This window comes from Panthera pardus, unplaced genomic scaffold (genome assembly GCF_024362965.1).
Source record: "Panthera pardus isolate Hobbes unplaced genomic scaffold, ASM2436296v1 HiC_scaffold_18, whole genome shotgun sequence".
In the NCBI taxonomy this organism is placed as follows: Eukaryota; Metazoa; Chordata; class Mammalia; order Carnivora; family Felidae; genus Panthera; species Panthera pardus.
In genome coordinates this window covers 25,293,181-25,317,819 of record NW_026526743.1, presented here as the reverse complement: position 1 = coordinate 25,317,819, position 24,639 = coordinate 25,293,181, and the positions used below count along the sequence as shown (strand labels likewise).

The window sequence follows — 24,639 nt, the reverse complement described above, 5'->3', positions numbered from 1 at the left end:
TTTCTTCTGTTTTTCTATTCATTGTATATTGTATCTCATGTACTCAGCATTAGCTTTTCTACTGTAATTTTAAATACATTTAACTAATTTAATGAATAGCATATGCCAAAGGGAAAGATTGCTACAGTTCTACAAAGTAGCTTTGCTACTATTGATATAAAATATAACATCAGTTATGAATTTTATACATAACAATCCTCATTATGATGCTCCTCTGTGAAATAGTAGGTAGTTGTTTTGCTTTCCCCACTTTTGTCAGGACATTTATTACTTTTCTTTGTTTGTGTTGCCCTGATTTGCTTGCTCTTATTTTCTAGCTGCTCCACGTCAAAGAATAGAGTTGACCTTTGATGAACATTATTATATAGAACCATCATTTGAATGTCGGTTTGACCACTTGGAAGTTCGAGATGGGCCATTTGGTTTCTCTCCACTTATAGATCGATATTGTGGTGTGAAAAGCCCTCCACTAATTAGATCAACAGGGAGGTTTATGTGGATTAAGTTTAGTTCTGATGAAGAACTTGAAGGACTGGGATTTCGAGCAAAATATTCATTTATTCCAGGTAATGAAGTTATCTTTTCAGTGGGTCTCACTCTGGTTTTAGAATCTTATGTATATAAAAGAGAATTTAGTCAAGTTAGTCAAATTAAGGTTTTAAAAAAATTAACAAGGCCAGAGGGAAATCACTCTGTGAATAAATAAACCCAAAAATTGGAAATAGAACTATATCACTTGAATTTGAAGCATTTCATAGATGGTAACACATTTTTCTTAGATTTATTTATGTTTTATAGTGTTTATCAAGGGTGAAAAATCAAGATAAATACACTTTAAAAATAATACAGCAAATTGTCTTAATTTCATAATCCTTACCAAAAATTATTTTGGCAGCTTTTTGCATTGGAATGATTGAATTAACCCCTCATTTGAATAAGTAGTCTCTAAGAAGTATTGAGCAATAGAAAAAATATTGCTCTGCACTTGGAGGTGAAAAGATCTGGGTTTGAATCCTTTCTCTGCTACCTAATAGCTATAAGACTTTAGGCACAGTTGTGCCTGACAGTTGCTATTTGTCAAATGGGAGTACCTGATGTATTAGTTCCCTAAGGCTGCCTTAACTAATTAACTACAAATTTAGCAGCTGAAAACAGTGGAATTTTATTCTCTTGAGTTCTGGAGGGCAGAAAACCCAGGAGCGCCACCTTTTTTTCCGAGAACTCTAGGGGAGAATCCATTCCTCACCTCTTGTAGCTTCTGGGGGCTGCCCCAGCGTTCCTGGATTTGTGGCCACATCGCTCCAGTCCCTGCCTCCATGTTCACGTCACCCTCTGTTCTCAAAATCCTTAACTTAGTCACATCTTTTGTTTTGTAATATTCACCTTTTTTTTTTTTAACCACATAATATTATCAGGTTCTGAGGATTCAAATTAGGGTCTCCATTCAGCCCACTCCACCAGTCTTCCCTATCCTGTGGTATGTATAAACACTGTGAGAATTGTAAAGCCTCTCTGGTGTAAAACCATGCATATCCCTAATACGGAAACACAAAGATCTACAAGTTATTGCTCCTGTCTTCAAACAACTTAGAGACTGAAACAATGAAAAAGTAACATCAATTATATAATCTTTTTGCTATTATGTTTTTGTAAGAAATTTGTTAATTAAAAAACATATATCTAAATGAAAAAATATCCATAATCTTACCATCTTCTATATAAAAAACCACTGTTAACAATTTGGTATGTATCCCTTCAGATATTTTTCTGTATCTCTTTTTGTCTTACATAACTGAGACCATGTATCTATATTACCTGCTTTTTTTGCCTAAACAACATAATCAACTTTTTTTTTTGTCAGTAAACATTATGGGAATTTTTAAGCATTGTTTCAATATTTATGTTCTCAATACCAAAAGGATAACATTTTTAGAAAGTAAAATTTACCTCTAGACTTTTATTTTTTAGGACAGTTTTAGGTTCCCAGCAAAACTAAGCAGGAAGTACAGAGTTACCATATACCTCCAACCCCGCACAAACACAGCTGCCTCCATAATCAATATCCTGCTCCTTGAGTGGTCCATTTGCTACAGTCAGTGAACCCACACTGACACAACATCACCCAAAGTTCATAGTTTACATTGATTAGGTTCACTCTTGGTGTTGGGTGTTCTGTGTGTTTAGACAAATGTATGACAATGTGTGTCTACCATTTCAGTATCATACCAAGTATTCCCACTGCCCTAAAAATCCTGTGCTCCGCCTATTCATTCCTCCCCCTAGCTCTTGGCAAGCACTGATCTTTACTGTCTCCATAGTTTTGCCCTTTCCAGAATTTAAAATAATTTTAAATAATTACAGAGTTATCAAACTTAATTTGAAAGTTCATATAGGACCTATATACACCAAACTGCCAGAATGAAAAAACTGCTAGTTTAAAACATCTCAGAATCTTTAAATAGCCTGCAAAACCTATTTCAATCACAGTTTATTGTATTTAGCTGGGTGCTCAATTCTTGTTAAAATTGTTTTTTATTACAGATACTTTATGCATGGTTACCATATTGAAAAAAAAAAGTAGGGGAGAAACTTTTAGCTTGAGTATACATCTCAGACTTTTCTTTTTTAACTTAATAAACTAAATCAACCTTGCTGAAAGGGGTCAGTGACATTTGAGCTCTTTTGCAGAGAAATATCAAAGACAAATTTAATTAAACAGCATTGGAGTAAAAAGTCATAGGAACTACCTGCCAGATGAATCAGAGTTTATTCATATGTAGGCAAGAATTCTAGAATTTTGTCATTATTGCACTAAAATTTCCAGAATTATCCCAGTTGCTACTTCCAGGAAGTAGCAATACGTTAAGAGTCCTCTGCCTCAACAAATATCACCAATAGCTTAAAGAATTCCATTTAAAACATACTAATTTCTCATTAGTAGTAGTAGTCATCTTCTTGATTTTATTGATCCCTATTGAAAAATTTATTTTATAAATATGATTTTAAATACCTAGACACAACCATAATTAGCCAATTATGCATTACCTATTTATTTTGATATTTTTTTCTTCAGTGGTAAAACTGTGGCATCCTTACCCACATTATAAAGGCAACATGGTGGTAGGGTAAGAAAAATTGTCTGGAGAATTGCAATCTAGTCCTGACTTTGCCATTATATATATGGTCTAAGAAAATCATTATCTCTCTCATTCAGTTTCCTCATCTATAAAATAGAATATTACATAGTTTTCCTGATGTTGCTATAATTAGCATAGTGGGTGTAGAAATTCTGAAGTACTATAAAATCCTACACATTTTCTTTTAATTTGTCTATATTTTAGCCACAATCCATATAAAATTGCTCTCATGATACATAAACTAATAGAAAAAGAGCTACTTTTCTTTAAAGTGAGAATCTTTACATATTAAAAAGCCTGATTTTTAATATTTAAAAACAGTATTAAGAGCATTGTTTTTGACTTTTTTTTTTGTTTCAGGTATTCTAAACCAGTTTGTAAAGATTTGATTCATATTTAAGATTTTTTAAGCCTTTTTGACACCAAAATATCGTTACTTCAGTTAATTGGTTTAGTTCATAAAAACAAATACCCGACCAGTTAACTTTAATCAGTTATTTGATATATGCTGTTGGTTCTCAGTCTTCTATGAACTACTTCATAGGGCAGAATACCCTGTATATCAGCTAGTCATTTTTTCCCTGCCATTTTGAAAACACAGCTCACTAGCTACTTCTTTGTATATGTGTTGAATTACAAATAACTTACAAAATTCACAATTTTAATCCTTTTTAAGTGTACAAGTACATGTCAAGTACATTTATTAAAATGTTGTGCAGTGGTCACCACTATCCATTTCCAGAACTGTTTTGTTAACCCAAGCTGGAACTCTGTATCCATTAAACACTAACTGTCCATTCCCCCTTTCCTCCAGTTTGTGGTACTTACTGTCTCTATGAATTTGACTAATCTAGGATTCTCAGGGTTCATCCATGTTGTAGTTTGTGTCAGAATTTCATTTCTTTGTTAGGCTGAATAATACTCCATTGTGTTGTATATACATTCATTCATCCCTCAGTGGACTAGCTATTGCAATTGACAGAGAGTTCTGAGTTTCCAGGTGACATAAATAAGTTATTCATGATGGGATCAGAAGTATAAATATTAGCATTTTAAAAAACATTGCTCCTATAAACAAACACCTAAGCATGCCCAGAAACAGTGATCTGTAATCTACACCAATGAAAGCTTTCTCTTGCTCTGCTATTAAATTAGCATTAGATAGAACTTAAGACATTAAGCCTTAAAGTAACTAAACTATCTCAATGCCAATGACTTTCTTCTTTTTTCTGTTACAGATCCAGACTTTACTTACCTAGGAGGTATTTTAAATCCTATCCCAGGTTTAGTATATCACCTCTTTTTCCTCATGGCATTTTGATCAGTCTTATTTTCCTTTGAACATCATTCAACTTTTCTTTCTAGATTGCCAGTTTGAGCTCTCGGGAGCTGATGGAATAGTGCGTTCTAGTCAGGTAGAACAAGAAGAGAAAACAAAACCTGGCCAAGCAGTTGATTGCATATGGACAATTAAAGCTACTCCAAAAGCCAAGGTATTATTATGTACTGAGTCACTTTAGAAAAGAACGTAACAAGACATTGAATTGCATAATATATTTTTTTGATTCCTGCAGATACTTACTATTGTATAAACTGATACTCCAAGTTTTTAAAAATTGATTTTATTGCAATCAGATTGGGCATCACAGCATTATTACAGTTAAGTAAACTACAATATAAATTCAGGAATATCACACAAATTTTGAGATTCTTAAAATCTCTGTATTCCTAAGTGGAAAGTACAAGTGTTGATCCATACGATCATAGATTCTTAAAAAAAAATGTTATAAGGAGGAAAAATAGACCTCAGGAGGTTGAAGTGTCTTATCAGGGTTCTCAGAGTTGGTCATAGTGTCAAAACCAAAACACAAATATAGTGAGTCTCAGTTCTGTGTTCTTTCTTTCCATGCTGTCTTGTGCTAACGATGTAGCACTATGATTGGAAAGTACCACAGGGAAGGATGTTTTTAAATAACTCTGACAGATTGAGATTGGTTGCTAACTACTTTTGCAAAAAAGCTTTTATACTTCTAGGAATATTCACAGTTAAAATTATATTTAATGTGGATACATGTGAAAAGAGAGGGTGAGGATAAGAGAACAAACCTTTAAAGAATTATGAAAATCAAATTTAGAGTTAAGGTAATATGATGGATTAGATTATATGAAAACTTACCTGTTACAAAACACCTAGAAATATTGGGTAAAATACAACAGATACTCTTTTAAAAGCATAGGTAAGATTTCCAAAGATAATTCTTAATGGACTAGAAATGAAGAGAGATAACTATAAACCAGAGTAATAAACTGAAAACTGAAATCGATGGTACAAATGCCTCTTGCTGATTTCAGTACACTCTGACTATTCACCGGAAGACATGCCAGGAGCTTGGTGTTAACGGCCACGGTGAGACAGAAAAGGCCTGGGGTTTGTGTTTGTGAGATCCCTCACATAAAGCTGGAACTCTCAAAGAGAGATAATTGCTATGAAGTGGTAGATTAGAAAAAAAACTTCCACTAACATGGGTTGATAATGAAGAAGCTTATCTTTCCAGGCTCAGTCTCAGGGATAAGGCTGGGGTCTCCCCTAAAATTTTTACCTAGAAACCTGTTTATATTAGAGGTTGGGATGTATGTAATTTACATTCCATGCCCAATCCAGGAACCAGTTAGTCTAAAAATTAACAAAATCGTCCTGACCTCAAATAACCTTTTTATAGACACCGGGCAAAAATAAATACAAAATAACCATGGAGGCTACAGAATTGCCACCAGTAAAATACCGCTGAAGGTATGCTCACAACCCAAAATTAGAAAACAAGTAGAGCTTGGGTGGTGCAGTTGGTTAAGCATCCAACTTCTGCGGAGGTCATGATCTCATTGTTCATGAGTTTGAGCCCTGCATTGGGCTCCATGCTTACAGCTCAGAGCCTGAAGCCTGCTTGGGTTTCTGTGTCTCCCTCTCTCTCTGCCCCTCCCCTGCCTGTATTCTGTCTCTCTCTCAAAAATAAACATTAAAAAAAAAAAAAAAAAAAAAAAAAACATAAGCAGACAACTCACCACAAGTGAATTAGCAGGCATAACAGCGAGGAGTTTCTTAGATCCCTAAGAACGTAAGTGTTTTAAGTATCTTATAAGAAGGAATCAAAAAGATGAGAAAGAAAAATGACCCAAGTACACTTTTAAAATAACCAGGTAAAATTTCTTGAAGTAAAAGGTATAGTTATTAAAGGATAGATCTGAGAAAATTACCCAGGGGGTGAGGTAGTGGCAGTTTATCAAGAAAATGTTAAAGCTGGGGCACCTGGGTGGCTCAGTAAGTTCATCCAACTTTGGCTCAGTTCATGATCTCATGGTTCATGAGTTCAAGCCCCATGCCAGGCTGTAGCTTGGAACCTACTTCCAATTCTCTATCTCCCTCTCTTTATGTCTTCCCCTGCTCATGCTCTCTCCCTCCATCTCTCTCTCTCTCTCTCTCAAAAATAAATAAACCAAAGAAACAAAAAGAAAAGAAGATGTTTAAGCTGACAAAAAACATTGACACAAAGTGATACCCAAAGCAATAAAAAAGTTTTAATTGACACCTACCTATATTGGCCACCATAGACAATGAGACATCTTTAAAACAACTAGAGATAAAAGAGAGGTATCAGAATCCTTAACAGCAAAATAGAAGCCAGAAGATACTAATGTCCTTAAAGTGCTAAGAAAAAAATAACTGCCAAGCTAAAATTCTAAAATTCAGTACTCAACTATCATTTAAGAATATGGGCAAAATTAAAATATCTCTGAGCACAAATAATAAATGGACCAAATACTACAGTTAAAATCCAAGTGTATCCTGTTTTAGGATAACTATGGAAAATTTTGAAATAACAAAAATAGAAAAGAAATAGCACAAATACCAAAAGATATCTGATATAGCTATTAAAATACAAATCAAGAATGTCACCAATTTGCAAGGAAGATAATAATTTTAAATTTTATCTATTAATATGGCCTCAAAATGTACAAAACATGAATTGATAGTTGCTGAGCAAAACTGACAGACCCACAATTATAGTGGGTAATTAATTTCACCTCTCAGTAATTAAGCATACAAAAAAATTAGTAAGGCTCAGAAGATTTAAATAATGCAGTATGCCTGATAAGACATGGTACTTTACTTCCAACATCCAGAAAATAAGCATTTTCTACAAGCATGCATGAGACATTTATAAAATCTGATCCATACGCTAAAACTAAAAACAGAAGTCTGAAATATGTACCAGTGCTTAGTTTCATGCAGAGCATCCTCTGACAAAAATACACATAAATTGGGAACCAGTAACCAAAAGATACCTTTAAAACCCTTATGTTTAGAAATTTAATAATATGCCAGCTAGTATTTAATAGGTCACAGAAGAAATCAGGACATAAATTTAAACAGATTAAAACTCAGTAATATTGAAAATACTACATATCAAAATGTGTGGTATGCAGCTAAAAGTACTTTAAGGGAGTTTTATAAATGCTTATTTTAGAAGAAAAAAAAGATTTAAATTTAATAAGCTGAGATTCAACTCAAGAAGTTAGAAGAATGACCAGAGGAATCCAAAGAAACGGTAATAATGAAAGCAGAAATAAACAGTATTTTAAAACAAAGTTATAAAAAGAATCAACAAAACCAAAAGCTGGCCATTTGTAAAAGATTACTATAGACACACCTCTGCCAAGATTGATTTAGAAAAAAAGACCTAAATAATATTGAAATGGAAACGGTCATGAATCATCTACAGCAGAGATTAAAAACCATCATAAGACAAACTATGAAGAAGACCTGCTAAACAACAACAACAAAAAACCTGAGTGTTTCTTAAATAAATGACAAGGTAGGAAAACACAGCAGTAGAATCTACACATTAAAAGAAATATAAAAGTCAAATGAACTTGTGTGTTCAAGCAAACTGTAAAAGAAGGAAACATTAAAAGACATAAGTCTGAACACTGGTATTTGATAATGAAGAATTTGGTTTGATAATAGTACTGAGATTATTTTTTAAGTGGTCAATAGCAATACACCTAGAACTGTTGACGTGTGAATCTCTCTGGGATTTGTCTCAGTATGTGAGAGGCAGAAGTGGGAGGGGTATTACAGTTCAAGCAAGACTGGCTGAATTAATAACTTAGGAGATGGGGCATGAGTTTAGGATACTATTTTGTCCGCTTTTGCACATTTGAAATTTTCCATAATCAAACTGTTTTAGACTAGAAGATGATACTAAGAGTAATTCTTTGCTGATAAATTTGCAAACCATCTAAATGGACAGTTTCCTGAAACATATGTGTGTACATACGTATTTACATACATATATATGTTTACCAAAATTAATTAAATAGAAAACCTGAATAAATCTTACCAAATTATCAAAATTGATTTTTTACTTAAAATAGGTAAACAGAAAAATTGGTCGGGGTGCCTGGGTGGCTTAGTTGGTTAAGTGTCCAACTTCAGCTCAGGTCATGATCTCACAGTTTGTGAGTTCGAGCCCCACTTTGGGCTCTGCGCTGACAGCACGGGGCCTGCTTGGGATTTCTCTCCCTTTCTTTCTAAATAAATAAACTAAAAGAAAAAAGAAAAATTGGTCATGTTAGATTTTACCAAATAGTCAAGGAACATGTTACATAATAAAAATTGAAGAAAAAAGAACATTCCCCCAGCCTGTTCTATCAGAGCTAAATAGCATGAGAGAATTATACACCAGGATTATTTATAATGGTTTTGTTTTAAAAGTCATGACCTAGAAATTGTTGGACAGTTTAATATTAGAAAATCAAATGATATAGTTTCCCATATTAACAGATTAAAGGAGAAAATCCAGTTATCAATGGATGCAGAGGAAATATTCAGTGAAACTTAAAACCTATCGATAAAAAAACCGTTGGTAAGTCCAGCATAGAAGAATGTCTTCAGCATGATGAAGAGTATCTACCAAAACCCTAATTCAAACGTTGTAATTAATGGTGAAACCTTAGAAGTATTTCCTTTAAAGTCAGGAACAAGTCAGGAATGTCTGTTGTCATTGTTTTATTTGCTAGTGTTCTGAAATCCTGGTTGGGGCATCAAAATGAGAGAAAAAAAGTTCATCAATTATAAAGATCAACTGCTTTTCTCTACTAAAGCCAAAAGCAGTTAGAAAATCAAACTTTTTAAAGCACTATTTACAATAAGAACAAATCATAAGGTACTAGGAAGCAAATTTTTAAATTGAAATGCATAAAAGAAGGCCTACAGAAATGGGGGAGAGAGGGAGATCATTTTCATGGATGGGAAGATTCAGTATCACAAAAATGTTCATTGTTCTCTAATTTATCAATTTAAAGTAATTCCATTCCAAATCCCAGGAGGGCTTTCTAGGGAAGTTGGCAAGCTAATTCTAGAATTCACATAGAAGAGGAAAGCATTCAGAAGAACCATAACAGTTTTGAATAAAAACAAGTGGAGATACTTACCCTTCAAGATAAAATTGTGGCAGTTGGATAGAATGCATTTGTCAGTGGAATATACAAACTAATAAAATTGAATTAAGTATCTAAAGGTAAAACTACACATATATGGTGGTTGCCAGAGGGGAGGTGGGTGAGGGAATAGGTGAAGTAGACAAAAGAAATTAAGAGGTACAGACTTCAGTTATAAAATAAATAAGTCACAGGCATGAAAGGTATAGCATAGGGAATATAGTAATACTGTAATAATGTTTGGTGACTACACTTACTGTGTTGAGCACTGAGTAATGTATAGAATTGTTGAATCACTGTATTGTACTCCTGAAAATATTATAATAAAGTGAGTCAAATGAATTTTTTAGTTTCCCAGTGCATCTAAAAGTTGTTTTACACTGTACTTTGATCTGTTAAGTGTGCAATAGTATTACGTCTAGAACAACAGTGTATGTGCCTTAATTCAAAAATACTGTATTGCTAAAAAATGCTAATAACCAGGATATGAGCTTTCAGTGAATCATAGTCTTTTTGCTGCCTCGATATTGATGGCTGCAGGGTGGTGGCTGCTGAAGGCTGCGGTGACTGTGACAATTCCTTAAAATAAGACAACAATGAATTTGCTGTGATTGACTCTCCTTTCGAAAATGATTTCTCTGCAGCATGCGATGCTGTTTGGGAGCATTTTACCCACAGTAGAACTTCTTTTAAAATGGAGTCAATCCTCTCAAGCCCTCCCACTGCTTTATCAACTAAATTCATGTAATATTCTGAATTCTCTGTTCTCATTCCAATAGTCTTCACAGCATCTTCACCGGGAGTACACTCCATCTGAAGAAATCACTTTCTTTGCTCATCCATGAGAAACTTCATCTGTTAGAGTTTTATCATGAGATGGTTGCAATTCAAATATAATAATACCAAAGTTTGAAATAGTGTGAGAATTACCAAGTGTGATCCAGAGAGACAAAAATGAGCAAATGCTGTTGGAAAAATGGCACTGATAGACTTGCATCATTGATGCAGGGTTGCCAAAAACTTTGAATATGTAAAAAAAAAAAACAGTATCTGTGAAGCAAGATGAAATAAGGTATGCCTCTCTTTTTGTGGAAAGGCCACTGAGAACAATGGACTGGAACACTACTTGCACACTTCTTTTGTATATATTTTTATAAGTGGATTTTTCTGAAACATCACCCATTAACTAGTTTACTCCATATTGAGTATTCATGGGTTAGGGTGGTCTTTAACATGTTTTCCTTTAACTTTCTTATATCATCTGTTTAGTCATTTAGTTTAACACAATTTTATTTATTATTTCTTTTAATGTTTATTTTTGAGAGAGAGAGGGACACAGTGTGAGCAGGGGAGGGGCAAAAAGAGGGAGACACAGAATCTGAAGCAGGCTTCAGGCTCTGAGCTGTCAGCACAGAGCCCGACACAGGGCTTGAACCCACAGAACGGTGAGAGCATGACCTGAGCTGAAGTCCGACACTTAACTGCCTGAGCCACCCTGCTGCCTCAGGAGGTTGAGTGTCGGACTTCAGCTCAGGTCATGCTCTCACCGTTCGTGAGTTCAGGCTCCACATCAGGCTTTGCGTTGACAGCATGGAGCCTGCTTCAGATTTCTCTGTTTCCCTCTCTGTCTGCCCCTCCCCTCCTTGCTCACTCTCTCTCAAAAATAAACATTAAAAAATTGTTTTGAAAAAGTAACATTCTCCAATATTCAGTATTCCAAATAACACTCCTAAGAATTTATGAATCTCGAATTATTTCTTCATGAAGTACTTCAAAAACAAGGTCTAAGAAATATTAATTTCTTAAACATTTATTTTTTACCTTTTTAAAAGAGAGTACATGGGCAAGACAGGGAGAGGGGCAAAGGGAGAAAGAATCTTAAGCAGGCTCCACACTCAGTGTGGAGCCTGACACGGGGCTCAATCCCACAACCCTGGGATCATGACCTGAGCCGAAATTAAGGGTCAGACACTCAACTGAGCCACCCAGGCAACCCTAATTTCTTAAACATTTAAATAATTATTAAATATTGTCACATGAAAAAATAAAAACTATTACAGGAATAGAGGAAGCCTCATATGTTCCCTTTAGCTTTCCTACATACCCTTAGTTCGAGTTTTATAATTTCTATACAATTTTGTATTTTCATATTTATGTACTATAAAAATATATACTATTCTGTATATTTTTAAATTTTTTATCAATCGTAGAAATAAATCACCATTCTCTTTTTAGACATTTAATTTGCTTTCACATTTTAATATATTAAATAGTACTGCTATAAACATTTTTGTATTTTCATTATGCCCATGTATGATGACTTCATTTGGTTATATAGCTAGAAATGTAGTTTTGTGTTGTAGGACATGACCATCTTTAGCTTTACCAGAGCATGCCAAAGGCTGCCAAAGTGTTAGTGGCAATTTATTCTTTTAAGAGTATTTTCATTACTCAATCCTTGCTGACACTTGGTCATATCAAGTAACATACAGTCAAATTTTTTGACCGATGCTCAGAGTCATTTGACAGCCACCATAATCAAGAACCATTCCATTACCCCAATGAAATTATCTTGGTCTCTTCCTTTGCAGTCAAAACCCGTCTTTAATCTTGATCCCTGGCAACTAATTATCTTTTACTGTTCTATAGTTTTTCCATTTCCAAACGTCCTATAATTAGAATCACACAGTATGTATGAGTCTGAATTCTTTTGTTTAGTATGATGTGCTTGAGATTCTTCTGTTATTACATGTACCAGTAGTTCATTTCTTTTATTGATGAACAGATTTTATGATGTGGATATACTATAGTTTATTCTTAACAGCTGAAGAACATGGGGACTGTTTCCAGTTTTTTTATTATTGATAAAACTTCTATACACATTTCTGTACAGGCTGTTTTGTGTAAACACGTTTTTAATTTTTCTGGATATTCATCCAGGAGACTGCTGATTCACATGGTAGCTTTATAAGAAACCACCAAGCTGTTTTCCAGAGTGGTTATATTGTTTTGGATTTCTTTCCACAAGGAATGTTACCAGATTTTCAATTGCTCTACGTAAGTTCTAAGCACTTGGTATTGTCAGCTGTTTGTTTTTTTTTTTTTTTATAGTTACTCTAATGAAGATATAATGCTATGGGTTTTAATTTGCAAATTTGCAATGTCTAAATCTTTAGTGGTGTTGGCTATGCCCATTTTAAGACTGAGTAGTTTTCTTACTATTCACTTTTGAGTTCTGGGTTAAGTCTTTTGGCAAGTGATATACAAATATTTTCTCTCAGTTGGTGGCTCTTTTTACTCAACAGTGTCTTTCACAGAGAAAAAGTTTAATGCAGTCAAGTTATTCACTTTTTAATGAATTTTCCTTTAATGTATCTAAGAACTCTTTGCCTGACCCAAAGTCATAATTTTTTCCTATATTTCCTTCTGAAAGTTATATAATTTTATATTTTTATGACCCATTTTGAGTTAATTTTTGTATAAGGTATTGTGTATAGCCCAAGGTTTGTTTTCTTTCTTTCTTTCTTTCTTTCTTTCTTTCTTTCTTTCTTTCTTTCTTTCTTTCGCTTATGGATGTCTGACTTTTCCAGCACCATTTGTTGAAGACTATCCTTTCTCCATTATTGCTTTTGTACCTCCGTTAAAAGAATAATAATAACTTCATTTGTAAGAATCTATTTCTGGGCTCTGTTCTGTTTCATGGATCTGTGTGTCTGTCCTTTTGTCAGTTCCACACTGTTTTGATTATTGGAGCTTTAAAGTCTACACTCTGGCACTCTACAGCTTCCAGTATGGTGCTGAATGGGAGTTACCTTGTTATTGATTTTGAGGGGGAAAGCATTCAGGTTTTCACCATTAAGTATGGTGTGAGCTCTGGGTTTTTGTAGATACCCTTTACCAGATTACAGAAGTTCTGCTGTTTTTCTAAGATTTTCATCATGAATGGATGTTGATTAACAGATTAAAGTGATCATGTATCTTCTCTCTTTTAGTCTGTTTATAATGGAGACTTATATTGATTCTTCATAATTTAAACCAGCCTTGGATACCTGGGATGAACCATATTTGGTTGTGATTATGTAAAAGTATTACCATTTTTCTATGTTGCTGGATTAGATTGGCTAATATTTTATTGAGGATTTTTGCATCTATTTTCTGGAGTGATGGTTCTGATACCATTTCCAACTTGTGGGCTTTTTTCCCTTATACCACCAAGCAGTTCTCAGACACCAACTGGGTGTCCAGTGATTCAACTCAGTTCTGACAGTATCTACCCTGAGATGGCATCAGATTCCTAGGGTTAGGGGCTCAGTCCCACAAGTCTGGCCTCCACTTCAGATGCCATTCTTATATCCAGGTTGTCACCTGTGCTTCTGACCAACTGGTTATAAATCAGAGGTTTCTATGAGCCCCTTCTTGAGTTTGATTAATTTGCTAGAGCCACTTAGAAAACTCAGGAAACCAGTTTGCTTACTTAAATTGCCAGTTAATTACAGAGCATATTAAAGGATAAAAATCAACAGCTAGATGAAAAAATACAGGTGAGGCCCTGAACAAAGGAGCTTCTGTACCCATGGAGTATGGGGTTTAGCACAATGGCATATGGAAACATTCTAGTTCACCAACTTGAAAGCTCTTGAAACCTTTTCCTTTTGAGTTTTTTTATGGAGGCCTTATTACATAAGCATGGCTAATTAAATCATCGGCTGTCAGCCCTGGCCCTCTCTTCTCCCTAGAAGTTGGGGTGGAACTGAAAGTGTAAACCCTCAATTCATGGTTATTTACCCCAGTGACCAGCCCCCATCTTTAGGGGATTTCCAAAAGTTACCTAACATAAATAATTGTTGAAAGGGCCACAAGACACCCATTTCAACTTTATGGCTCTAGAACATTTTCAGGAACTGAGGACAAGAGACCAAATACAACAAAAGATCCTCCCATTGCTCCTATTGCTCAGGAAATTCCAAGGGTTTGGGGAGCTCTGAGCCAGAAACAGAGATGAAGATGAAATATATATATTTTATTATAAAACACAGTATGACAGCAGAAATACTGATCAGTAGTTTCCTTATGTCTTTGGTAAAAGAATTGGCATAACTTTTTCCTTGCATGGTTGGTATAATTTAACCGTGAATTCACCTAGGCCTGGAGCTTTTTTTGTAAGGTTTTTAACTATGAATTCATTATTTTTGATAAATGATATGGCCATTCAGGTTACATATTTTTCTTAGAAGTGTTTGGGCAGTTTGTCCCTTTTAAGGAATTTGTCCATTTCATCTGAGTCATCTGATTTGGGGGCATAGAACTGTTTACTGTATTTTTTTTATTGTTTTGTTTGAAACATTTTATTTCTAAGTAATCTCTACACTCAACATGGGGTCGAACTTACAACCCCAAGATCAAGAGATGTATGCCCCACCAACTAAGCCAGTCAGGCACCCCCTTTTTTCACTCTTCTTAATGTTGGTAGGGTCTGTAGTGATATTCTCTTTTTTTCTTTCTTTTTCTTTTTAAGCTTATTTATTTTGAGAGGGAGTGAGAGAATCCCAAGGAGGCTCTGCACTGTCAGCACAGAGGCTGATGCAGGGCTTAAACCCATGCATGAACCATGAGATCATGACCTGAGCCAACATCCAGAGTCAGATTCTTAGCCAGCTGAGTCACTCAGGCGCCCCATCCTCTTTTTTTTTATTCTTGATGGTTTATATTTATCCAGATATTTTACCATATCTGCTTCCTTTCATTCATAAAGTTCTAGGATTCATTCTAGTAGCCTTTCTCTTTTACCTAAGAACTTCCTTTAGGGGTGCCTGGGTGGCTTGGTCTGTTGTGTGTCCAACTTCTGGCTCAGGTCATGATCTCAAGGTTCATGAGTTCCTTCTTGTGAGTTTGAGCCCTGCACCTGCTGACAGTAGAGAGTCCACTTCCGATCCTCTGTCCCCCTCCATCTCTGCCCCTCTCCTGCTTGTTTGTTCTGTGTCTCAAATAAATAAATAAATAAATAAATAAATAAATAAATAAATAAATAACTAGCTTCCTTTAGCATTTCTTTTATAGCAGGTCTGTATACAGCAAACTCTGAGTCTCTTACATCTTCACCCGGGTGTGTTATTTGCCCTCGTTCCTGAAAGAACATGTTTGCTGTATATAAAATTCTAAAGTTTACAGGTTCTCTTTTTCAACATTTAAAAATTTTGATGGACTGCCTTTGGCACTGATTTCTGAAGAGCAATCCACAGCCATTCAAATTGTTCCCTTCTACAAAATGCATCATTTTTCTCTGTCAGTTCTCAAGTCTTTGATTTTGATTTTTGATGTGTGTAGGCCTTGGTTTTTGTTTGCTTTTATCCTGTTTTATGTTTGCTGAGCTTTTTGAATCTAAATTTTTGTCTTTCACTAAACTTGGACAGTTTTAGCAATTATTTCTTCAAATATTTTTTTCTGTAAGAATCTCTTCTCCTGAGACTTAAGGGACATGAATTTTAAGCCTTCTGAAATTGTTCCACAAGTCCCTGAGGCTCTGCTCATATGTTCTCAACCCTTTTTACTCAGTATCTCAGATTCTCAGGAGTCCTCTTCCATTTTACTGACTTCACTCTGCCATCCCCATTCTCCTATTGGGCCCATACAGTGGATTCTTTTTTTTAGTTTCAGACATTGTATTTTTCAATTTCAGTTCTAAGATTTCCACTTGGTTCTTTAACAATTTCTATTTCTCTCCTATAATCTGTCTACTCCTTTAGCGTTTGCCTTTACCTCACGGAGCATGTTTATATTGTTGCTTTAAAGGCGTTGACAAGAAAAAATTTTAAAAAATTAAAAAAAAAAAAAGGGCGCCTGGGTGGCTTGGTCGGTTAAGCGTCCAACTTCGGCTCAGGTCATGATCTCGCGGTCTGTGAGTTCGAGCCCCGCGTCGGGCTCTGTGCTGACAGCTCAGAGCCTGGAGCCTGTTTCAGATTCTGTGTCTCCCTCTCTATCTGCCCCTCCCCTGTTCATGCTCTGTCTCATAAATAAACGTTAAAAAAAAAAAATAAAGGCGTTGACAGTTCCAATATCTGGATCCTGTTAGGATTGAGATCTGTTGACTATTTTTTCATTTCAGAATTAATCCCATTTCCTGGGTCTTTATATGTAATTTTTTATTATGTCTTGGATATTTTCAATATAACATTGTGAGACTCTGGGTCCTGTTAAAAATACCTGGAAAATGTTGGCTTTTGTTATTATTTATTTTATTTTTGTCAGACAGTCTACCCAGTTAGATTCAGATTGCATGTACCATGTCATTTCGTGTGGGTGGTGGTTCCAGCATTTGTTGAGTTTTGGGGGCCTTTGCTGTGCTGTGGAGGCTTACCCAGGGGATGTCCTGCTCAGGTACTTGAGTTTGGTTTCTCAACATCTTTGTCATGTTTCTTTAGTTCTGTTTCATGAATATGCAGGTAAGCCAGATAGGTATGCCATGAATATGTAGGGAAGCCAGAATTAGTGCTTTTTCTTTAGTTCTCTGCTCTCCAAGACTCCTTCACATTCTCCAGATAACGTTTCCTTTTCTCATTTCCTCTTGTGGCCGAAAAGAAGTTTCTTCAGTGTTTCTGCCTCCTGACCTGTGAGTTTTGAGTGACTAAGAGAGAGGGGGGGAAAAATGGGGTGGGGGAACTCCCTCCCTCCACACTCTCTTGACATCATCATATTCTTTTCTTAGTTCTGCTAGTTCAGGAGATGGGATTTCTCTTGGGGTTTCAGTTGCTGCTGTAGCTGCTGCATGCAAATCTGTGACTGGTGCTGACCCTGGGCAGAGCTGGTAGAGTGGGAAAAACAAACCAGACACACACACACACACCCCTCGTCCCAATTTCTTAGTCTTCTGGCTGGAGTGCTTTCTCTGAGTTCATTGTCTGTTTTTTGCTGTGAGTTCCATGAATCCGCCCAGGACACAAAGGAGAAAGAAAAAACTGAATCTCACCTCCTTTATGGGTCATTCAAGTTTGACTTCCTTCAAGGCCCATCTTTTACTTTCCAGAATCTTCATGTAGTTGCTTTTCACATTTTATTCTGAGTTTTTAGTTAAGCCATACTGTTTCATCTTGGGTGGTTCTGGAAGTCCATTTATTTAATGTAGTAAAATTGATTATTTTTATCTTTATGGTTTATACTTTGTGTCTTCTATGTTTGTTTTTAATAAACTTTCCTAACCATAGGTTGTAGAACTACACTTATGTATTTTGATCTGTGTGCTTTGGTTTTAACATTTAAGGATTGATTTTATGTCAACTATAAGATAAGGATCTAATGTCAGTAGTTGTACTGCCTATTATCAAGGATCTCCTTTTCATCTGGAATGCTATACAGGCACACTTCATTTTACTGCATTTTTTACAAATTAAAGATCCAAGACTTCAGGGAAGAAGTATCTACAAATGTGGTGGAAACAGCAAGAGAACTAGAATTAGAAGTGGAACCTAGAGGTGGGACTGAATCTCTGCAACTCATGATAGAACTTTAACAGATGAGTTGCTTCTTATGATGAGCAAGAAAGTGGTTTCTTGAGATGGAATCTCTTCCTGGTGAAGATACAGTGAAGATTCTTGAAACGGCAACAGAGGATTCACAATATTACATGACTTAGTTGATAAAGTAGTGGCAGGGTTTGAGAGGGTTGACTCCATTTTAAAAGAAGTTCTGCTGTGGGTAAAATGCTACCAAACAGTATTGCATGCTGCAGAGAAATCATTTGTGTGAGGAGTCAATTGATGCAGCAAACTTCATTGTTGCCTTATTTTAAGATATCACGGTCACCCCAGCCTAACACTGAGGCAGGATCCTCCACCAGCAAAAAGATAATGACTTGCTGAAAGCTCAGATGCTGGTTATCATTTTTTTTAGCAATAAGGTATTTTTGAATTAAGGAATGTACATTTTTTTAGACTTAATGTTATTGCATGCTTAACAGACTACTGTGCAAGCCAACTTTTATATGCCAGTTTTGGGAACCAAAAAATGCATTTGACTCACTTTATTGTAGTATTCACTTGATTGTGGTCTGGAACCAAACATGCAGTACCTCCAAGATATGTCCATAGTTGCTTTCTGAGGATGTCATTGCATTTCTTTTGGAGTCTTCAGGAGTTCCAGTAGACTGCATCCCCTTTTCCCTCCACACTGAGAATGTGGAGATTCAAAATAGCTCCTTTATTACAACAAAGGCTAGAGGAAGCAGCTTAGTGAGAGAGTCATATTAGACTTGCTAGTTCCTTACCCACCAGTTGTACTTCCCACCTAAATCTAGCCTGGACCATCCCAGCCCAAGGAAAGTTTGCATCTGCAGAAGAAACCCACTAAGGTCACTGCTTCCTACTTGGTGGTCCAGGGAAAGAGAGACCAGACTCCCCACCATCAAAGTAACTCCACCTCCCTGGGGAAGGTGTAGGAGTGGGATAAGAGATGAGCATTTAGTAGATTTGTTGCCATGCAGTCTGGGTGAGAGAAGAGTATATGTGCCCCCCTCCCACCTATTTCAATTTGTTAGGTTCATACTGTTAGAAATATTTTCTGAAAATTAGTTGAACTAAACTTATTTCAGTATTTTGCTACACTCAGAAAAGAATGTCATTATCATAGGACTTAAAACTTTTGGCTTAAAAAGTTAAAGAGCGTTTACTGTGGTCTTGTGTAGTACCATGTTTCTTTGGATTACAGAAAAGATTAAATACTTCAGACTTCTTTATTTTTCTTATATTTAGCTCTACCAGTTCATAGTTTTATAAGCCTAGCCATGTATTCATTACTTGCTATGAGCAAGAATTACACTAGATATAATTAGCACATGATTCTCTCATTGGAAGACCTTACAGTATAATAGGGAAGGCAAATAATTACTGTATTGATGAAACTTGCTCACTACCACAGAACCATGGACAGAATGCTTTGGTTATGTAAACAATGGAATTAATGAGAATAAATGATATATTTAAGGAAACCTATTGCTTATATGTAATACATTTATAAAGGTTTTATGAGGTTTTAAAATGGTGATCCTACTTAGTTACCAATTTTCCACTGTTCTCTTGGAAGTAGCAAACTGGTCATTTCAAATAAGCTAAAGTTATTTGGTTGAAATTTAACCCTTTGAGCTATATTTTTTTGTTTGCTTAGTTTTGTACCATCAAGATATTTTAGAGAGATCTATGACATTACGTTTTTGTTATATGAAGTCTTTTATTTTTTTTTTAAGTTTATTTATTTTAAGAGCGAGAGAGAGCTGGGAGGGGCAGAGAGAGAGGAAGAGAGAATCCCAAGCAGGCTCTGTGTTGTCAGTGCATAGCCCAACACAGGGCTCAAACCCATGAACTGTGAGATTGTGATCTGAGCCGAAACCAAGAGTCAGATGCTTAACTGATTTAGCCACCCAGGTGCCCCAAGTCTTTTGAATTAAAAGACAGCTGGCTCAGTTGGTAGAGCATGTGACTTTTGGTCTCGGGGTTGTGAGTTCAGGCCCCTGTTGGGTGTAAAGATTACCTAAAATCTTTGAACGAAAATTTCATATATTGAAAAAAATAAAATAAAATAATAAAAGGAAAGATAAATATCTAAGAAAAAAAATCTTTGAACGAATGAATGAATAGAAAGGGAGGGAGGGAGGTGGCATCACATTGCTACCTCAGAGATAGAAACTAGATTGAATACTCATTATATGTCTTTAATGTCAATCAGAGGAAGTCTGTATTCTCTAGTCACTAAAATTTTAATTGTAGAATCACATAGGAGTAACTAGAGCAAAAAGTGAACTGTGCTTGTGCCTGCATGAAAGGCATCCCAGACAGTGGGAAGAACACAAATGTTAGAGTCAGTCCAGCCTAGGTCAGATCTTCACCCTGAGTAACCTTGGACAAATTCCTTAATCTATCTGAGTCTTCATTTTCTCCTTGCCTGTAAAGAATAATAGTTACTTCATTCAGTTATTTTAGAGATAAGCACAATGTCCTTCTAAACCCACAACCTGAACATTAATGCGCACAGTCCTTCTAAGCCTACAATCTAAAGGAAATCTTTAAACAAGAGTGGACCAAGCATATTTTAAGAACTTAGTGCCAGGTGGCAAGCTGCCTATAAAATTTCAAGAAAAAGAGTGCTAATCAAATTAGAATACTAATAGTGCTTATTTTGGTACTACAGTTTACATCTTCCTGACAGAAACCTTAGAAATTGTCATTTATGGGGTGAAATTTTAAAGCCACTTAAATGTGCAGTATAGAATAAGGGTAAATAAATGACAGGACATCATGGGAATGTTTATGGTTATGAAGAGTATAGGTAATAGAAAAATGGTTTTGATGTGTTACATGAAAAACCAGGTTGTATATACCTTACTACTAAACTTGGGCTTTAAAAACGTGAAGAAAAACTTTTAAAAAACTACATTTGTTATGAGGGATTCTTTTATTTTCCCAATCTGTCAGTACCACAAGATTGCTTTCATAATAAGGAAACTAAGACAACCAGTGAGCCTCATGGAACAAAAAGTTTCTTCTCTTTATAGATCAAACACAAACTTAAGATTCCTTAAATGCTTAGTTCCATTAAGACAAAGAAAGAGGCCAAAGAGTGTCTTAGTCTTTTAACTGCTTAGGCCCCAGCCTTTTGTCTGTTGTTAGATTTATCTGTTTATCTGTCAGCTACTGTAATCTTGTCTACCATGTTCATTGGATAGCAGAACTAGAAAATTCAAATTTATATTTTCAAAAGCAGTGTTTTTCTCTGTTTTAATGTTACAGATTTATTTGAGGTTCCTAGATTATCAAATGGAGCACTCAAATGAATGCAAGAGAAATTTCGTTGCAGTTTATGATGGAAGCAGTTCTATTGAAAACCTGAAGGCCAAGTTTTGCAGCACTGTGGCCAATGATGTCATGCTGAAAACAGGAGTTGGAGTGATCCGAATGTGGGCAGATGAAGGTAGTCGGCTAAGCAGGTTCAGAATGCTCTTTACTTCCTTTGTGGAGCGTAAGTAAATCCTATAGCATTGAGATCTTTTACATAATTTTCATTTATTCAGAATTCAGTTCTATTTTCTTTTGGCAAAGACTAGTAACAGGATGTAGAAATAACTAAGTCTTAGCCCCTATTCTCAAGGAATTAACTGTCCTGGATGAAAAACCATGTTAATACATTAAATTGGAGCACTACCTTAGTATAAAGGTGTAAATGTGATAGGGAATGCAGAAAGTGGAGACTTCTTTCAAGATTTAAAAAATTATCAGTAGTAGTAATTCAGCGTGGTGAATAATTACGAATCTACCAAACCATGCTCATCAAAGATCTAGATAGGCTGTTTTTTTCTAACTTTTTATTTTTAAATAATTTTAAGCATATAGAACGTTATGAAAATAGTAGAGTTTTCATATGCCTTTCACTCAGGTTCCCCTAATAATGTAGTAAAACTGAAAAATAACACTGACTCAGTATTATTGACCAGTATATAGACCTTATCTACATGTCACTAGTTTTCCCATTAATGTCCACATTGCATTTACTTTCATCTGTCCTTTAGTGTCCTCCATCTGTGACAGTTCCTCAGTCTTTAATGACCTTAATACTTTTGAAGGGTATTGGCCATTTATTTAGCCGATTGTCAGTTTAGGTTTGTCTGATGTTTTCTCATGGATTCATTTGAAGTTACGTATTTCTGTCAGTACCCCAGAAATCACATTATATCTTTCTCAGTGTATCACACCAGTGAGGCAGGGGTACATAATGTGGATTTGTCTGACATTAACTTCAGTCACTTGCTTAACGTGCTGTCAGGTTCCTCCACTATAAAGTTACTGATTTTTTCATCTTAATTAATAATTCTCTATGAGACTATGTAATATCCTTTTTCTCACTGTTGTTAGTTTCTCATGTAATAGGTATTCCTGTAGTGTTTACCTAATGGGAGTTTTCTGTTTCCATTATTCCTTCTACCCTTATTAATTGTAATTAAACTGTGAGAAAGAGCTGTTTTTCCCCCTCATTTATCTATTCAGTTATTTATATCAGTATGAGTTTATGGATTTTTATTTTATGCCATTATTATATATATAATTATATATGATATATAATTATTATAGTACTAACATTATTTTGTTGCTCAGAATCCCAGCTTTGGCCACTGGGAGCTCCTTCAAGTTGTCTCCTTTATCCTTTTAATGTGCCTTTAAAAAAAAAAAAATCACTTTCTTACTTTCTGTTACCACAAGATGGCCCAGGCTCAACTGTGTTTTCCCTGGTCCAGCCCTAGAACCAACCATATTTCCAAGAAGCTCTTTCCTTCTCTTAAAGAAAACATTCAGAAAACACTTTTTTGTTTGTTTTTTAATAGAAATCATAATGAATCTGTGGATTGCTTTTGAGTAGCATTGTCATCTTAATATTAAGTCTTCAGTCCATGAACCCAGGATGTCTTCCCATTTATTTGTTGTCTTTAATTTCTTTCAACAGTGTTTTGTATTCTTTAGTATACAGGTCTTGCATCTCCTTGGTTACATTTATTCCTAAGAATTTTTTTGTTTAATGCTGTTATAAAGGAATTATTTTCTTTTCCAGTTTTTCATTGTTAGTGTGTAGAAATGCTCCTGACTTTTGTCTTTTGTATGCTGTTTTTTGTATCCTATAACTTTACTGGATTAGCTCTGTGTGTGTCTGTGTGTGTGTAATCTTGTTAGGGTTTTCTACATATAAGATCATGTTATCTGCAAACAGATAATTTTACATTTTCCTGTCCCATTTGGATGCTTTTTATTGCCTTTTCTCGCCTAATTGCTCTTGCTAGAATGTCTAGTACTATGTTGAATAGAAGTGAAAGGAGACATCCTTGTCTTGTTTCTGATCTTAAGAGAAAAGCTTTCAACCTTTCACCATTGAGTATGGTGTTAGCTGTGGGGTTTTCATATATGGCCTTTATCACATTGAGGAAATTTTCTTCCGGCCCTAGTTTATTAAGTGTTTTCATCATGAAATTTTGTCAAATGCTTTTTCTGATTCAGTTGAGATGATCATGTCATTTTTTCCCTCTTCATTCTGTTAATGTGGGGTGTTACATTGATTTTTGTATGTGGAACTGTTTTTGTGTTCCAGGAATAAGTCCCACTTGGTCATGGTGTATAATCCTTTTAATATGTTGTTGAATTCAGTGCCAGTATTTTGTTGAGAATTTTTGCATCAATATGCATAAAGAGGTATTGGTCTGTAGTTCAATTTCTTGTAGTATCTTTGTCTGGCTGTGGTATCAGGGTTATGCTGATCCATAGAATAAGTAAGAAGTGATCCTTTCTCTTCAGCTTTTTGAAAGAGTTTGAGAATTGACATTCTGTAAACATTTGGTAGAATTCATCAGTGAGGCCATTCAGTGCAGGGCTTTTCTTTGTTGGGAAATAGTTTGATTACTGATTCAATATTCTTGCTAGTTAGAGATCTGTTCAGATTTCCTGTTTGGTTTTTATTCAATTTTGGTAGAATGTATGTTTCTAGGAATTTGTCTATTTCATCTAGATTAGTAGTTTATTGGTGTAGAATTGTTGTTAGTATCCTCTTCTAATCCTTTTTATATCTATAAGATCTGTAATAATGTCTCCACTTGCATTTCTGATTTTAGTAATTTGAGTCATTTTATCTCTGTTTCTTTTTTTCCTTAATCATTGTAACTAAAGTTTGCCAATTTTGTTGATCTCGTCAAAGAACCATTTTTTGGTTTTTTCTTTAGTTTTTCTATTCTCTCTCTTTATAATTTCAGTACTACTGACAAAGGCATAGAACTTTGAGTTTAGTTTGCTCTTCCTTTTCTGGCTCTTTAAGGTTAAGTTAATGGTTCCAGATCTTTCTCCTTTTTTAATGTAGGCATTTATAGCTATAAATTTCTTTCTTAGCACTGTTTCATTGCTTCTCATAAGTTTTGGTATGCTGTGTTTTCATTTTCTTTGGTCTCAGGTATTATCTAATTTTCCCTTGTGATTTCTTCTTTGACTAGTTG

The 24,639-nt window shown here is 35.2% G+C and overlaps 1 protein-coding gene across 3 annotated transcripts in view; it reads left to right on the top strand.

Moving 5' to 3' along the window:
* The window catches only part of NETO2 (neuropilin and tolloid like 2), a 58,616-nt gene that overhangs the window by 15,521 nt on the left and 18,456 nt on the right, over positions 1 to 24,639 (top strand). For 2 of the 3 annotated variants that reach the window (XM_019456041.2, XM_019456039.2), the window contains 4 exons: positions 318 to 566; positions 4,376 to 4,420; positions 4,503 to 4,630; positions 21,407 to 21,635. In XM_019456041.2, coding sequence (XP_019311586.1) covers positions 318 to 566; positions 4,376 to 4,420; positions 4,503 to 4,630; positions 21,407 to 21,635 — 651 coding nt within the window. The remainder of the gene's footprint in view (positions 1 to 317; positions 567 to 4,375; positions 4,421 to 4,502; positions 4,631 to 21,406; positions 21,636 to 24,639) is intronic. The other variant, XM_019456040.2, reaches the window with a different exon arrangement.